At 42.3% G+C, this 16413-nt stretch overlaps 1 protein-coding gene across 3 annotated transcripts in view; it reads right to left on the bottom strand.

The window, feature by feature from the left end:
* Positions 1–1853: 1853 nt before the first annotated feature.
* Positions 1854–16413, bottom strand: part of LOC112252394 (RAR-related orphan receptor A, paralog a) — a 263172-nt gene continuing 248612 nt past the window's right edge. For all 3 annotated transcript variants that reach the window (XM_024423573.2, XM_024423572.2, XM_024423574.2), the window contains 3 exons: positions 15760–15870; positions 8558–8670; positions 1854–8138 (listed from right to left, as the gene is read on the bottom strand). In XM_024423573.2, the coding sequence (XP_024279341.2) occupies positions 7974–8138; positions 8558–8670; positions 15760–15870 (389 nt within the window). In that variant the 3' untranslated portion in view covers positions 1854–7973. The remainder of the gene's footprint in view (positions 8139–8557; positions 8671–15759; positions 15871–16413) is intronic.

The following is a 16413-nucleotide window of genomic DNA, read 5'->3' on the forward strand; positions in this document are numbered from 1 at the left end:
ATACATGAAGAAAAACACAAAATACTTAGACCAGGGCGTGACACAGGGTCACCGCCCTGCTTAAGGCCACGTCGACAGATCTCCCACAGGGTCAAAAACGGGGATCCGAACCAGCGACATATCAGCCACTGGCCCAAGCTCCCAACCCGCCATGTCACCAACCCTCCAAGATCCCCCCAACAACCAACAAAATTAACAAAAGAGAAAAAAGACAAAGAGAAAGGCAAACAGAAAACTCCCTAGGGGGGAGAATTTTCACTGTTGGATAAATAGCGTGCCCAATTTCAACTTCCTGCTACTCATGCCAAGAATATAAGATATGCATATTATTCATAGATTTGGATAGAAAACAAACACTCTGAAGTTTCTAAAACTGTTTGAATCATGTCTGTGAGTATAACAGAACTAATGTAGCAGGCAAAACCCAGAGGACTAACTGTTCAGATTTTTTTCTTCCTCTCTCTGTTCCCTGGGTTGTCATTGCCCAGGGATATTTCTTAGGGACCTGTTTTCAGTTCCTACCGCTTCCACTGGATGTCACCAGTCTTTGGAATTTGGTTGAGGTTATTCCTTTGTGCAATGAAGAAGTAGGCCAACTAGGAACTGGGTACACTGTTGAGAGTTGCGCAAGACGTAAAAAGTATCACTGGTTTGTTTTCATTCCTGTATTGAACACAGAAAGACCTGTCTACAATTTGATAGATTATTAACATTTAAAAATACCTAAAGTTGTATTACAAAAGTAGTTTGAAATATTTTGGCAAAGTTTATAGGCAACTTTTGAAATACTTTTGTCGCGACATTGTGTTTTTTGTAAGCTGTTTTTTCTGGATCAAACACGCTTTATAAATTGACATTTTGGATATATATGGACAGAATTAATCGAACAAAAGGACCAATTGTGATGTTTATGGGACATATTGGAGTGCCAAAAAAAGAAGCTTGTCAAAGGTAATGCATGTTTTATATTTTATTTCAGCCTTTTGTGTAGGGCCTGCAGGGCTGAAATATGCTAACCCCTTTGTTTACTGCTGATGCTATCATCAGATAATAGCTTCTTATGCTTTCGCCGAAAAGCATTTTAAAAATCTGACATGTTGGCTGTATTCACAACGAGTGTAGCTTTAATTGAGTATCTTACATGTGTGATTTAAGGAAAGTTTGAATTTTATAGTATTTTATTTGAATCTGGTGCTCTGCATTTCCCCTGGCAATTGGCCAGTTGAGACATTTGCATCCCGCCTATCCCAAAGAGGATTTATTAAAGGGATAATCCAATGACTGCTTTTTATTTTGGCCCATCTACCAATAGATGGGTGCCCTTATTTGGATGGCTATGGTAAACCTCCCTGAGGGACCTTATAGATAATTACATGTGTGGGGTACAGAGATGAGGAAGTCATTCAAAAATCACATCAAACAATATTATTGCACACAGAGTGAGTCCATGCAACTTATTATGTGACTTGTTAAACACATTTTTACTCCTGAACTTATTTAGACTTTCAAAAAACATAATTCCACTTAGAGATTTTTATCAATGTAATCAATTTAAAATGTGTGCTGTAACACAACAAAAGTCAAGGGTTGTGGATACTTTCTGAAGGCACTGTATCTGTGTAGTCGCAGGGCTCGCCAACCCTGTTCCTGGAGAGCTACCGTCTTGTAGTGTTTTTGTTCCAACCCTAATCTAGCACACCTGATTCTAATATAGCTGGTTGATAAACTGAATCAGGTTAGTTACAGCTGGGGTATGATTGAAAACCTAGAGGAGGGTAGCACTCCAGGATCAGGTTTGGAGAGCTCTGATGTAGTGTATTGTATAAAAGGAGACAGACAATAGAGAGACAACCAGAAATTAAGAGCCCATTACAAGCGGGAAATTTTATTATGGGATAACAGCACATAAAGCACATCTAAAATCGATGTGTCCAATGCACTTTTAATAAAGGTAATATTAAAGGTACAGTTTCTAAGTACAATATAACAACATTCATATTAGAATGGAAAGTATTTCAAAGACAACATTGCATTTCTTATTTTTCTTTACACCTGTATGTACAAAATGAATCAAAATACTTATTTCCATATTTAAGAATCAGACAAGAAGGAGCAAAACTACTTTTGTGAATAGACTACCTGCTAAAGAGAGCTCAAAAGAGCTGGATAAAAAGGTACATGATCATCTGTTCCCATCGTAAGTAGCAAACATGTGACTTAAAAATTTGTGACAACCACATACCGGTTTCTGCTTTCTACAGTTCATACTGCTTTCACAAGGAGAAATATCCCACCCACACTCGACCCATCATAAAGTTACCCCAACCCCTTGAGCTTACATTAAACACAGAACATTAAAGAAATTCAGATGTGTTGTATGCATCTTTTGCATACACATATGAATATTTGAAATACAATGCATTAGTCAATTATCTGTTCTCAATAAAGAAATCATTTTATGATCACAAAACAAAGTGAAAAACATCAACGTGGATTGTCCATTCTTTTGTCAAATCCAGAACCTGGATCAGCAGGTCATCTTTTATGCAATATTGTCAGCCAGAATGTACTTCATCGATTTGACCATTTTACATTACCACATCCTTCCCAGTTATGCTACTCAGACGAGAGGGAGAAATATATTTATATCATCTGAATATCTAACATGGTGCCTTAAATAAACAAGAAAATGTGTACTTTATAAAGACAGAATATAAGAAATGTAGTAAACCATTAGGTGACAGAGTTAACCTACGTGCAAATACATTGTCAGCTGAGTACATGTTCGGAAAACAAAAACAATAACATTGAATACCATTTATGCATCCTGTAACACTGAGAGGCACTCAGTGTAGTACATTGTGTATTATTGCAAGCACATTCTGGCTGATATTTGCTACTGAGTGAAAAGGAAAAAAAAGGTTACAAAAAATATCTAACCTCTAACGGTGATCTTTTTCATGTCCATTTTTTCTAATAACACATATGGTGGTGCCAAAGGTCTAAACTGGTCTAAAAGAAAACACTGTTTCAGGGCAGACTAACTTTTAAATAAGGAAGCCATAAAATGGCTGTTTTAAATGGACAATAGCACAGTAAAGTACTACACAGCTTGAAGAGGTAAATACTCCGCATTTGCAAATATGACCAGCTACAAGCCTCAGCAAGTGGTTTTTTACAATCAGAACAAAGAAAAACAATACTGCTGTTTTAGACTCTTTTTTTTCAGAAATCAGAAGAGCAACCCTTAAATAACCTGTTCATTAGTAGATACTGGTTTTGATAATAATTTAAGTGAGAAGGAAATAAGAGCCTTACCCCAGGACTAGCACACTGATACAGGTACTGTACTGGCTGGGTTTTGAAGTAAATTTACCACTATCATCATCATTATCATTACCATGATTATTTATTGTCCTAATATCAATAATGCACCAATACTTAATGAAATGAATGGACTAATAGGGTGGCCAAGTCTAGGAATCAAGACTTTGTCCACAAAAGGAACTTACCTAGCACCACACATCAAGATAACACAAAATAAATGTTGGCACACCCTACCACTATCAATCTAATCCTAAAGGAGAGAAGGATATTAAAATCAGAGATATTGTACAGCATGGTGTATTTGATAAACATATAAATATTTGTAGGCCTTAGTAGCAGTATTTTCTCCTTACCTATACAGACAGAAGTTACAAAGTTACCTTTATACATGTGATCAATAATAACATTAAATATTGTGGATTAAAAGTTGAGGATGAGGGAGAGAGAGAGAAATGAAGATATATAGTTTACAGGTCATGAGGTTTTATCCTCCACCTGGGAACAGAACCAATCAAATATACTGACTAAACAATATAACAACCAAAACCAAATAACACAAATTAAAACAAAAACAAAAGGGATAAATAAGAAGTGTATTTACATGCAGATGTCCAAAGCCTATGCACAAAATTAAAATAATGCACCACATATTATTGCTTGACATTCGATTATGGCTAGAGGTTTTTTTTTCTCAATTTTCCATTTTTACTATATTCTAAAATGTTTTTTTTAAAATCTTTTTTTCATCTTAAAACTGTATTCGCTGTGCTTTGGAAAATGAGAGTATTGTTAAAATGCAATTCAACTGACTGATAGATCTGGGTAACTCTTCAATACAGCACAGTTGTAAGCATGACATCACACATACCTTTACAATCTATATTCTATGGCAAATAAATATGAGTCCCATGATTCCTAGGCAGTCAAATCATCTCAAGATAACATGTATGACATGCAGGATGGTGTGTCAACTTGTCTCTTTTTCTACCAATTACTCTGCACTGAACACGTCATGAGACTGAGTAGTTAGTCATTTGCTCCAGTGCGCTTTGAAGGACTATAAATTGTAAAGAGGTATTATGTCATGTTTATAACACTTAAACCCTATACGGGATGGAACAAATCTCTGTGTTACCGAATCCAGGGAAAGACCTACCAGACTCCTCATTCACATAACCCTTTCCCTCTTAGTTTATTAAAGCCTTGTCTGGGATTTATCTTATGCACACAGTGAGTACACAAACACACACACGCACACTATTGCTTGTTTACACGAGTGACACAGAGACAGAAGGACCATAAGGTGTTATTCACATTGATATACTAGCAGACTCAGCAGCAATCCTTTGCTACATATGTCTAAAATGAAAGCATGCAGGATGATGTATCCCTCCACGCAATGTGGGTGCAGAGATGTTTGTTGAAACTGACAGACACAATGCCTCTGATAATTTCCCATTGTCAAATCAATATTGCTATCAAACTGTACACAAACAAAGACTAAAAGGAGGACATAACACAGTGAACAGACCTATAATTTAGGACCAGTTTGATAGACATAGAGACAGAGAATGACATCTGTGTTTCAGGAAATGGGATTCCACTCCAGTGGCTACCTGGCAGAAACCTATCATAGTTACTTACACACAGCTACCAAATAGTTCTTGGCTGAGAATATGCTAGGGGGCAAGCATAGAAAAAGACTTAGTGAAAAGAAGGTACAGTACTGCATGTCCAATGTGCTACAAAAAAGTTAACCTGCCTCCCATAATAAATTGAGAGCTGTCAAAGAGTATGAGAAGCTCATAAATTAATGAAATAGCAAAGCATATGCTACGCATACATTATGTCCAGAGGAAAGAGACCTGCTTCCCCGGTCTGTCTGTATGTTACCTCCCTGAGCATCCATGTCTCTCTCACTGGGCCACAGGGCAGGCCCACTATCACCTGGATTGTCAATCACTGTTTGAGACAGACTGGGTTTCACTGGTTGGGAGTAGTGGTTACTGGTGGTCACCCAGGCCCTTATTTAAGCACAGCATTAATACAGCCGAAAGAGGAGATATTTTATATTGCGTAAGTATATTTGGTTTATCTAACACAGAGGGTAATCATAATAATACATTTGTGATAATGGCCCTGGTGACATTGGAGTCCACATGAAGAACGTTATCATTGGAATTGTATCTAATATAAATATAGTGTAGATAAAATAATAACTATTCTGTATGGCCAATGGGAAAACTGACTGTAAACATGGAAAAAAATAAAGTTTGTTTTTGTTATGAGCTTGACTTCTAGTTCTGGTGCTTAGCCAAACAGCCCCTTAAGTACTTTACATCAGCAATGGAAAATACTACTCAGTAATGAATTTCACATGTTCTTCTTAACCACTTAATATCGAACATCCCTGAACAAAACACAAACTAAAATTAACTCTTCCCTGAGGGGTGACAGCACAAGATTCTCTGTCTTGTACAAATTTCACGGCAGAGGAATGATCGTGTGCAAAAAAAATAAAAACAACACTATGGTGAGGGTTGTGTCTAAACTGCACCCATGCTGTTATGGGTTATCTAAAGGGATATCAGGATTAAATGGGAATTCTCTACAAGCCACCACTGAGTTTTCTGGAATGTCAGAACAATTCATTCTATATTATGGGCATGTAAACGGCAAAGCAGGAGCAACAACTTACTATATGGCACATCCAGAGGGTTTTCTACCGCTTCTCTACCACACCGACAAGAAAGACACACGCAACAAAACCACAACAACAAAGCATTCTGAAAATAGCACTTGTTCTACCATTGTCATGTTTCTCTACTAGTCATACAAACCGCTTCTCTAATTATTGCAGGAATATAGTAAGTGCTACCTGACTTCTCTTTCTCTCCCCCTCTCTTTCATGAGTTTAATTCATTCTACATGTTACAAAAATAGAAGCTTTACTACCAGACAAGGCTTTTAATATTACATCTCATTCTTCCCCCTTTTCTGTCCCATAACAAATGGCATAGCTTGGCTGAGGCTTTGGGGAAGAGGCAGTCACAGTCACTCCTCCACAATGATAAACACAAACACACTAACGTGTAAGGGTAAACAGAAGGATCAACAGATGGTCTGAGGCCTGTGTGGACCACTCTCTAATCGGCATTGTACTGTATTTCAAAAGTTCTCTATCACATGGCCTTCTGTGTCTCTACTTTCCACTAGATGGAGACGTTGGATTGAGCAGGAAACATCTTCAGCATCAGCAATTCAGCCCAGGTTTATTTTGCATGTGTGCTTTTGTTTGAGAGTGCATGCATGTGTGTCGGCGGTATTAAACTAATAGGTGATGGAGTGAATGTGACTTGCCTGCCTCTCCAGAACATAACATCCTAGCAATCTCACAGCCAAACCCAAACTAGCCAAAACAAACCCCCACCCAGAACAGCATTGTCTGCAGCTCTAAGGACTAGCCTCTGTGACCATGGTTCAACTGGTATTTCTTGTTCACATGCAACACATCACTAGGTAATATACAAGTCTTAAATTAAAGAAAGGTGCAAATAAAAGTGCCTTATCAATTCAACAATTAAGAATTGTCTAACTACTAATATCATACATTTTATTTAAAATAGAATCTATAAACATTACTTTTTTTCTGTATAGTAAGTACTTATACGTATACCCTGTAGTACATTATAAAACAGGTGGAATGGACCCTTATTGTTGTGGCGGTGCCCTATGTTTCTCCAGGGTATCTCTCCACACAAGGATTAATAGCAGATGGCCTTACATGATTTCACTAAGCAACCATGGTGGATGGAGTCTTTGACAGCTAAAATCATTGTGTTTTGACTAGAATTACCAGAATTCTACTTTTCTTTTTAGATGATTGTCCATAGAGAGGTGCCGTTTACATTGCCTCACACTGAAGGAGCCTCTCTCAAAGTCGCTGCGAGTTCTCATTCTAAACACTGCATTCCAAACATACAACTAAACACAAGAGAACAGGGGCTGAACTTGACCAGGACATGCACATTAGCAGCAATGTATTTCCATTTGTGATTCTCACAGAAGCTTTACCAAGGATTAATGGAGGATGAACATGCCATGGCAGCTATCTTCGTTGGTGTATATGATACAGTTTAGATTGAAACTGTATTCCAATGCAATAAGACATGGGACATTGAAGCTCCAGAGGAGAAGTGGAGAGCCAGATCGTTGGTTGCTGAGGATAATTTTAAGTTAGGCATGTGCACAGACATATTCAATAATTTTCTCCATACAGTAAATTATATTTTGTGGAAACAAGTCCAAACAATGAGTGCTAAACAGTGTGAGACATCCTGGGAACATGCTGGAATGATGTGCATGAGAGGGTCAAGTTCATCCAAAAAGAAAGCATTGTCTCCAACTTTTCTTCATGTCCCCTGGGCTTAGAGTCCCACCTGGGTTCTAAACGGAGACAACTAAACCCAGTGAAGTAAACAGACAGAGTCAAACCCCCCAACCCTCCCGTCCAGAAAGAAAAATAGATAAAAGTGTGCAGTGTGCCGTCCGTCCTGGTTTGTGCAGGGCACCGTTAAAGTGTCTGAGATTCATGCTCCCTATGACATTCCCCGCGTGGCCACACTGGCACCTGGCAGGGCTACTGGCTACCCGTCAATGGGCATGGACTGCTCAAAGTCCGATCCGAAGAGCTCCTTATATAACGGGGGAAAGTGGGAACGCACAATGTCTGGGTATATTGCTTTGAAAGCCGTCAACTTCTCTGTATGCCTGCTGCACAGTGCTCGCAGTGTTGACACTTTGCATATCAACTGTGTGAGAAAAGAAAAGAGACAGGCTGTTATTTAGATTCACAGTAAGGCAAGGACATGGAGATATGCTAAAGAAAAACATCTCTAAATTCACTTTCACACAGGGGCAAACAGACTGGTAAATATTGATACAGGCACTCAAGCAGGGGAAATCTTGACACTTCTTATGGAGCTTGCATGCCATTGTTACATATCTTCTCATCTCTGCTCAAAAATATTAACTTAGTTTAGCTTGCGTATGCTGCCAACCATGAAATCTACTGCTTGATTTTCATACAATAATGGATCACTGCATTACTGTAAACAATCTTTTTCAGAGTTCAGGAGAGGTTTCGATAATCCAGCTGAGTTCAGGTCTTTATAGTGTCCCTTATAGATGACAGATATAGTTAGAGTAGGTGTATGGGTGTGAGGTGTACCTTGGTGAGTATGCCATCCTCTCTGTGGTTCTTCTGCAGGACATGCTGCAGTGCCAGCTGGATCTTCTGCTGGAGTTTCTCCACCTTCACCTTCTCCTGGAGCCAGGACCGGTCTACACAGAGAATAAGAAACACACTCATTATCAGCACTGCAATGTTTACAGAAACTACAGTTGATGAATACACTGAGTATACCAAACATTAGGAACACCTTCCGAATGGCTCACATCAACACCATTATCCCAGAAACCTAGACTCACTCCAATTCGCATACCGTCCCAACAGATGATGCAATCTCAATTGCACGCCACACTGCCCTTTTCCACCAGGACAAAAGGAACACCTATGCGAGAATGCTGTTCATTGACTACAGCTCAGCATTCCCACAAAGCTCATCACTAAGCTAAGGACCCTGGGACTAAACACCTCCCTCTGCAATTGGATCCTGGACTTCCTGACGGGTCATGCCCAGGTGGTAAGAGTAGGCAACAACACATCTGCCACGCTGATCCTCAACAAGGAGGCCCATCAGGGGTGCGTGCTTAGTCCCCTCCTGTACTCCCTGTTCACCCACGACTGCGTGGCCAAGCACAATCAACACCATCATTAAGTTTGAATACAACACAACGTGGTAGGCCTGATCACCGACAATGATGAGACAGCCTACAGTGACTTGCGAAACTATTCACCCCCCTTGGCATTTGTCATATTTTGTTGCCTTACAACCTGGAATTAAAATGTATTTCTTGGGGTGTTTGTATTATTGATTTACACAATATGCCTATCACTTTGAAGATGCAAAATCCTTTTTATTGTAAAAAAAACACAAGAAATAATAAGAAAAAAACAGAAGACATGAGCGTGCATAACTATTCACCCCCCCAAAGTCAATACTTTGTAGAGCCAACTTTTGCAGCAATTACAGCTGCAAGTCTCTTGGGGTATGTCTATGTAAGCTTGGCACATCTAGCCATTGGGATTTTTGCTCATTCTTTAAGGCAAAACTGCTCCAGCTCCTTCAAGTTGGATGGGTTCCGCTGGTGTACAGCAATCTTTAAGTCATACTACAAATTCTCAATTGGATTGAGGTCTGGGCTTTGACTAGGCCATTCCAAGACATGTAATGTTTCCCCTTAAACCACTCGAATGTTCCTTTAGCAGTATGCTTAGTGTCATTGTCCTGCTGGAAGGTGAACCTCCATCCCAGTCTCAAATCTCTGGACGACAAACAGGTTTCCCTCAAGAATATCCCTGTATTTACTGCCATCCATCATTCCTTCAATTCTGACCAATTTCCCAGTCCCTGCCGATGAAAAACATCATCACAGCATGATGCTGCCACCCCCATGCTTCACTGTGGGCACAGTGTTCTCGGGGTGAAGAGAGGTGTTGGGTTTGCGCCAGACTGCGTTTTCCTTGATGGTCAAAAAGCTACATTTCTGTCTCATCTGACCAGAGTACCTTCTATATGTTTGGGGAGTCTCCCACATATCTTTTGGCGAACACCAAACGTGTTTGCTTATTTTTGTTCTTTAAGCAATGGCTTTTTTCTGCCACTCTTCAGTAAAGCCCAGCTCTGTGGAGTGTACGGCTTAAAGTGGTCCGATGGACAGATACTCCAATCTCCACTATGGAGCTTTGCAGCTCCTTCAGGGTTATCTTTGGTCTCTTTGTTGCTTCTCTGATTAATTCCCTCCTTGCCTGGTGAGCGGCCCTCACTTGGTAGCTTTGTTGTGGTGCCATATTCTTTCCATTTTCTAATAATGGATTTAATGGTGCTCTGTGGGATGTTCAAAGTTTCTGATATATTTTTATAACTAAACCCTGATCTGTACTTCTCCACAACTTTGTCCCTGACCTGTTTGGAGAGCTCCTTGGTGTTCATTGTGCCGCTTGCTTGGTGGTGCCCCTTGCTTAGTGGTGTTGCAGACTCTGGGGCCTTTCAAAACAGGTGTACATATACTGATCATGTGACACTTGAACTCCACCTGTGTGCAATCAAACTAATTATGTGACTTCTGAAGGTAATTGGTTGCAACAGATCTTATTTAGGGGCTTCATGGCAAATACATATGCACGCACCACTTTTCCATTTTTCATTTCTCTTCACCAATTTGGACTATTTTGTGTATGTTCATTACATGAAATCCAAATAAAAATCCATTTAAATTACAGGGGATGAATACTTTTGCAAGGCACTGTATAGGGAGGAGGTCAGAGACCTTGTAGTGTGGTGCCAGGACAACAACCTCTCCCTCAATGTGCTGATCATGGACTACAAGAAAAGGCCAAACAGGCCCCCATTAACATTGACGGGGCTGAAGTGGAGCGGGTCGAGAGCTTTAAGTTCCTTGGTGTCCACATCACCAACAAACTATCATGGTCCAAACACACCAAGACTGTGGTGAAGAGGGCACGACAACGCCTATTCCCCCTCAGAAGAATGAAAAGATTTGCCATGGACCCCAGATCATCAAAATGTTCTACAGCTACACCCTTGAGAGCATTCTGAGCGGTTGCATCAATGCCTGGTATGGCAACTGCTCGGCATTCGACAGTAAGGCGCTACAGAAGGTAGTGCGTACGGCTCAATACGTCACTGGGGCCAACATTCCTGCCATCCAGGACCTCTATACTAGGCGGTGTCAGAGTAAAGCCCTAAAAATTGTCAAAGACTCCAGTCACCCAAGTCATAGACTGTTCTCTCTGCTATTGCATGGCAAGCGGTACCAGAGTGCCAAGTCTAGGTCCAAAAGGCTCCTTAACAGCTTTTACCCCCAATAAGACTGCTGAACAATTAATCAAATGGCCACCTAGACTATTTGCATTGACACCCCCCTCCTTGGTTTTACACTGCTGCAACTTGCTGTTCATTATCTACTTTACCCCTACCCACACGTACAAATTACCTCGACTAACCTGTATCCTCGCAGATTGACTCGGTACCGATATTCCCGGTATATAGCCTTCCGGCGCCGACAGAGATGGCCGCCTCGCTTCGCGTTCCTAGGAAACTATGCAGTTTTTTGTTTTTTTACGTGTTATTTCTTACATTAGTACCCCAGGTCATCTTAGGTTTCATTACATACAGTCGAGAAGAACTACTGAATATAAGATCAGCGTCAACTCACCATCAGTACGATCAAGAATATGTTTTTCGCGACGCGGATCCTGTGTTCTGCCTTACAAACAGGACAACGGAGTGGATTCCATGCAGCGACCCAAAAAAATGACTCCGAAAAAGAGGGAAACGAGGCGGTCTTCTGGTCAGACTCCAGAGACCGGCACACCGTGCACCACTCCCTAGCATTCTTCTTGCCAATGTCCAGTCTCTTGACAACAAGGTTGATGAAATCCGAGCAAGGGTAGCATTCCAGAGGGACATCAGAGACTGTAACGTTCTATGCTTCACGGAAACATGGCTCACTGGAGTGACGCTATCCGAGGCGGTGCAGCCAACGGGTTTCTCCACGCATCGCGCCGACAGAGACAAACATCTTTCTGGTAAGAAGAGGGGCGGGGGCGTATGCCTTATGACTAACGTGACATGGTGTGATGAAAGAAACATACAGGAACTCAAATCCTTCTGTTCACCTGATTTAGAATTCCTCACAATCAAATGTAGACCGCATTATCTACCAAGAGAATTCTCTTCGATTATAATCACAGCCGTATATATCCCCCAAGCAGACACATCGATGGCTCTGAACAAACTTTATTTAACTCTCTGCAAACTGGAAACGATTTATCCGGAGGCTGCATTCATTGTAGCTGGGGATTTTAACAAGGCTAATCTGAAAACAAGACTCCCTAAATTTTATCAGCATATCGATTGCGCAACCAGGGGTGGAAAGACCTTGGATCATTGTTACTCTAACTTCCGCGACGCATATAAGGCCCTGCCCCGCCCCCTTTCGGAAAGCTGACCACGACTCCATTTTGTTGATCCCTGCCTACAGACAGAAACTAAAACAAGAAGCTCCCACGCTGAGGTCTGTTCAACGCTGGTCTGACCAAGCTGACTCCACACTCCAAGACTGCTTCCATCACGTGGACTGGGAGATGTTTCGTATTGCGTCAGACAACAACATTGACGAATACGCTGATTCGGTGTGCGAGTTCATTAGAATGTGCGTTGAAGATGTCGTTCCCATAGCAACGATTAAAACATTCCCTAACCAGAAACCGTGGATTGATGGCAGCATTCGTGTGAAACTGAAAGCGCGAACCACTGCTTTTAATCAGGGCAAGGTGTCTGGTGACATGACTGAATACAAACAGTGCAGCTATTCCCTCCGCAAGGCTATTAAACAAGCTAAGCGTCAGTACAGAGACAAAGTAGAATCTCAATTCAACGGCTCAGACACAAGAGGCATGTGGCAGGGTCTACAGGCAATCACGGACTACAGGAAGAAATCCAGCCCAGTCACGGACCAGGATGTCTTGCTCCCAGGCAGACTAAATAACTTTTTTGCCCGCTTTGAGGACAATACAGTGCCACTGACACGGCCTGCAATGAAAACATGCGGTCTCTCCTTCACTGCAGCCGAGGTGAGTAAGACATTTAAACGTGTTAACCCTCGCAAGGCTGCAGGCCCAGACGGCATCCCCAGCCGCGCCCTCAGAGCATGCGCAGACCAGCTGGCCGGTGTGTTTACGGACATATTCAATCAATCTCTATACCAGTCTGCTGTTCCCACATGCTTCAAGAGGGCCACCATTGTTCCTGTTCCCAAGAAAGCTAAGGTAAATGAGCTAAACGACTACCGCCCCGTAGCACTCACATCCGTCATCATGAAGTGCTTTGAGAGACTAGTCAAGGACCATATCACCTCCACCCTACCTGACACCCTAGACCCACTCCAATTTGCTTACCGCCCAAATAGGTCCACAGACGATGCAATCTCAACTACACTGCACACTGCCCTAACCCATCTGGACAAGAGGAATACCTATGTGAGAATGCTGTTCATCGACTACAGCTCGGCATTCAACACCATAGTACCCTCCAAGCTCATCATCAAGCTCGAGACCCTGGGTCTCGACCCCGCCCTGTGCAACTGGGTACTGGACTTCCTGACGGGCCTCCCCCAGGTGGTGAGAGTAGGCAACAACATCTCCTCCCCGCTGATCCTCAACACTGGGGCCCCACAAGGGTGCGTTCTGAGCCCTCTCCTGTACTCCCTGTTCACCCACGACTGCGTGGCCACGCACGCCTCCAACTCAATCATTAAGTTTGCGGACGACACAACAGTGGTAGGCTTGATTACCAACAACGACGAGACTGCCTACAGGGAGGAGGTGAGGGCCCTCAGAGTGTGGTGTCAGGAAAACAACCTCACACTCAACGTCAACAAAACTAAGGAGATGATTGTGGACTTCAGGAAACAGCAGAGGGAACACCCCCCTATCCACATCGATGGAACAGTAGTGGAGAGGGTAGCAAGTTTTAAGTTCCTCGGCATACACATCACAGACAAACTGAATTGGTCCACTCACACAGACAGCATCGTGAAGAAGGCGAAGCAGCGCCTCTTCAACCTCAGGCTGAAGAAATTCGGCTTGTCACCAAAAGCACTCACAAACTTCTACAGATGCACAATCGAGAGCATCCTGGCGGGCTGTATCACCGCCTGGTACGGCAACTGCTCCGCCCTCAACCGTAAGGCTCTCCAGAGGGTAGTGAGGTCTGCACAACGCATCACCGGGGGCAAACTACCTGCCCTCCAAGACACCTACACCACCCGATGTTACAGGAAGGCCATAAAGATCATCAAGGACATCAACCACCCGAGCCACTGCCTGTTCACCCCGCTATCATCCAGAAGGCGAGGTCAGTACAGGTGCATCAAAGCTGGGACCGAGAGACTGAAAAACAGCTTCTATCTCAAGGCCATCAGACTGTTAAACAGCCACCACTAACATTGAGTGGCTGCTGCCAACACACTGACAATGACACTGACTCAACTCCAGCCACTTTAATAATGGGAATTGATGGGAAATGATGTAAATATATCACTAGCCACTTTAAACAATGCTACCTTATATAATGTTTACATACCCTACATTATTCATCTCATATGCATACGTATATACTGTACTCTATATCATCGACTGCATCCTTATGTAATACACGTATCACTAGCCACTTAAACTATGCCACTTTGTTTACATACTCATCTCATATGTATATACTGTACTCGATATCAGCTACTGTATCTTGCCTATGCTGCTCTGTACCATCACTCATTCATATATCCTTTATCCCCTTACACTGTGTATAAGACAGTAGTTTTGGAATTGTTAGTTAGATTACTTGTTGGTTATTACTGCATTGTCGGAACTAGAAGCACAAGCATTTCGCTACACTCGCATTAACATCTGCTAACCATGTGTATGTGACAAATAAAATTTGATTTGATTTGATTTATTGTTAGTGTATTGTGTTACATATTTTCTAAATAAACTAAAGTTTAAAAAAAGCATTTTCTTCAAACTGCATTGTTGGTTAAGGGCTTGTAAGTAAGTATTTCACGGTAAGATCTACACCTGTTGTATTCGGCACATGTGACATACAAAATTTGATTTGATTTAATATTGAGTTGCACCCACTTTTGCCCTCGTCGGGGCATGGACTCTACAAGGTGTCGAATGCGTTCTACAGCGATGCTGGCCCATATTGACTCCAATGCTTCCCACAGTTGTGTCAAGTTGGCCGGATGTCTTTTGGGAGGTGGATCATTCTTGATGTATAAGGGAAACTGCGTTGCAGTTCTTGACACAATCCGGTTCGCCTGGCACCTACTACCATACCCCTTTCAAAGGCACTTATTAAGTATTTCCCTGTGAATGGCACAATGTTTAAAAATCATTCTTTAACATGTCTCCCCCCCTTCATCTACACTGATTTAAGTGGATTTAACAAGGGATCGTAACTTTCATCTGGATTCACTTGGTCAGTCTATGTCATGGAAAGAACAGGTGTCCTTAATGTTTTGTCAACTCAGTGTATGTTGTACTCAGCAACACTCAGTAATCAGATAAACTGATTTCTGGCTTCTGTGTCTAATTGAGGGACATGCTGTATGGATGGTGTTCAATGGAATGCTGTTTGGAGAAGTTTCAGGGCAAGAGGGTACATAAGAGACCCTGCAGTGTGTATCTGCAAATCTGTCATTTCTTGTACTGCGAACGACACCTACCTGCAGACATCAACACGAACGCGGAGAACAGGGCGATCTCATCCTCAGACAGGTGCATAGAACACAAGTTCTTCCCAAACTCGAAGACGGAGCTGATCAAATCGTCACAGCCTGCCACAGCAAAGGACACAGACACAGAGACAGTGGGTTGGGGATGAGGGCGAGGCAGACCAAAGAGCAAGTCACACTCTTGATCTTTATTGGGAGAGAGGCACACAGGCAGAGAGGGGAGAGGTGCAGTGCACTGACAGCACAGGGGAGTGTCTGAGGCGGGAACAAGCAATGCTTTTACTGACATCCCTCCCCGACTAGTTCCATTCTGGCAGTTGGGTGGAATTACGCAACCTGGAATGAGGTCACAAATTAGTCTTTTAGTTAGATCAATTATTGGGGTTGTGAGAGACAGGCTAATGCCAGCTAATGCCAGTGCAACTCTGGAGCCCCATCACTCTGCTGCCTCCCCTGTTCCGGCCCCAAGCCTCTCCATTCTGGAGCACTGTCTGTCTGACTGAGGACACTGGAAGGCTTGTTTGGGAAGCCACATTCAAGACACTGAATAGCACAGCACTGTTCCTCTTCAGTCTTGCACGAACGTGCTTGCACAACGCACACACAGACAGACCGGTTTATGCATTCACACTATGCTTTCACACT

This window comes from Oncorhynchus tshawytscha, linkage group LG06 (assembly GCF_018296145.1).
Source record: "Oncorhynchus tshawytscha isolate Ot180627B linkage group LG06, Otsh_v2.0, whole genome shotgun sequence".
NCBI classification, from domain to species: Eukaryota; Metazoa; Chordata; class Actinopteri; order Salmoniformes; family Salmonidae; genus Oncorhynchus; species Oncorhynchus tshawytscha.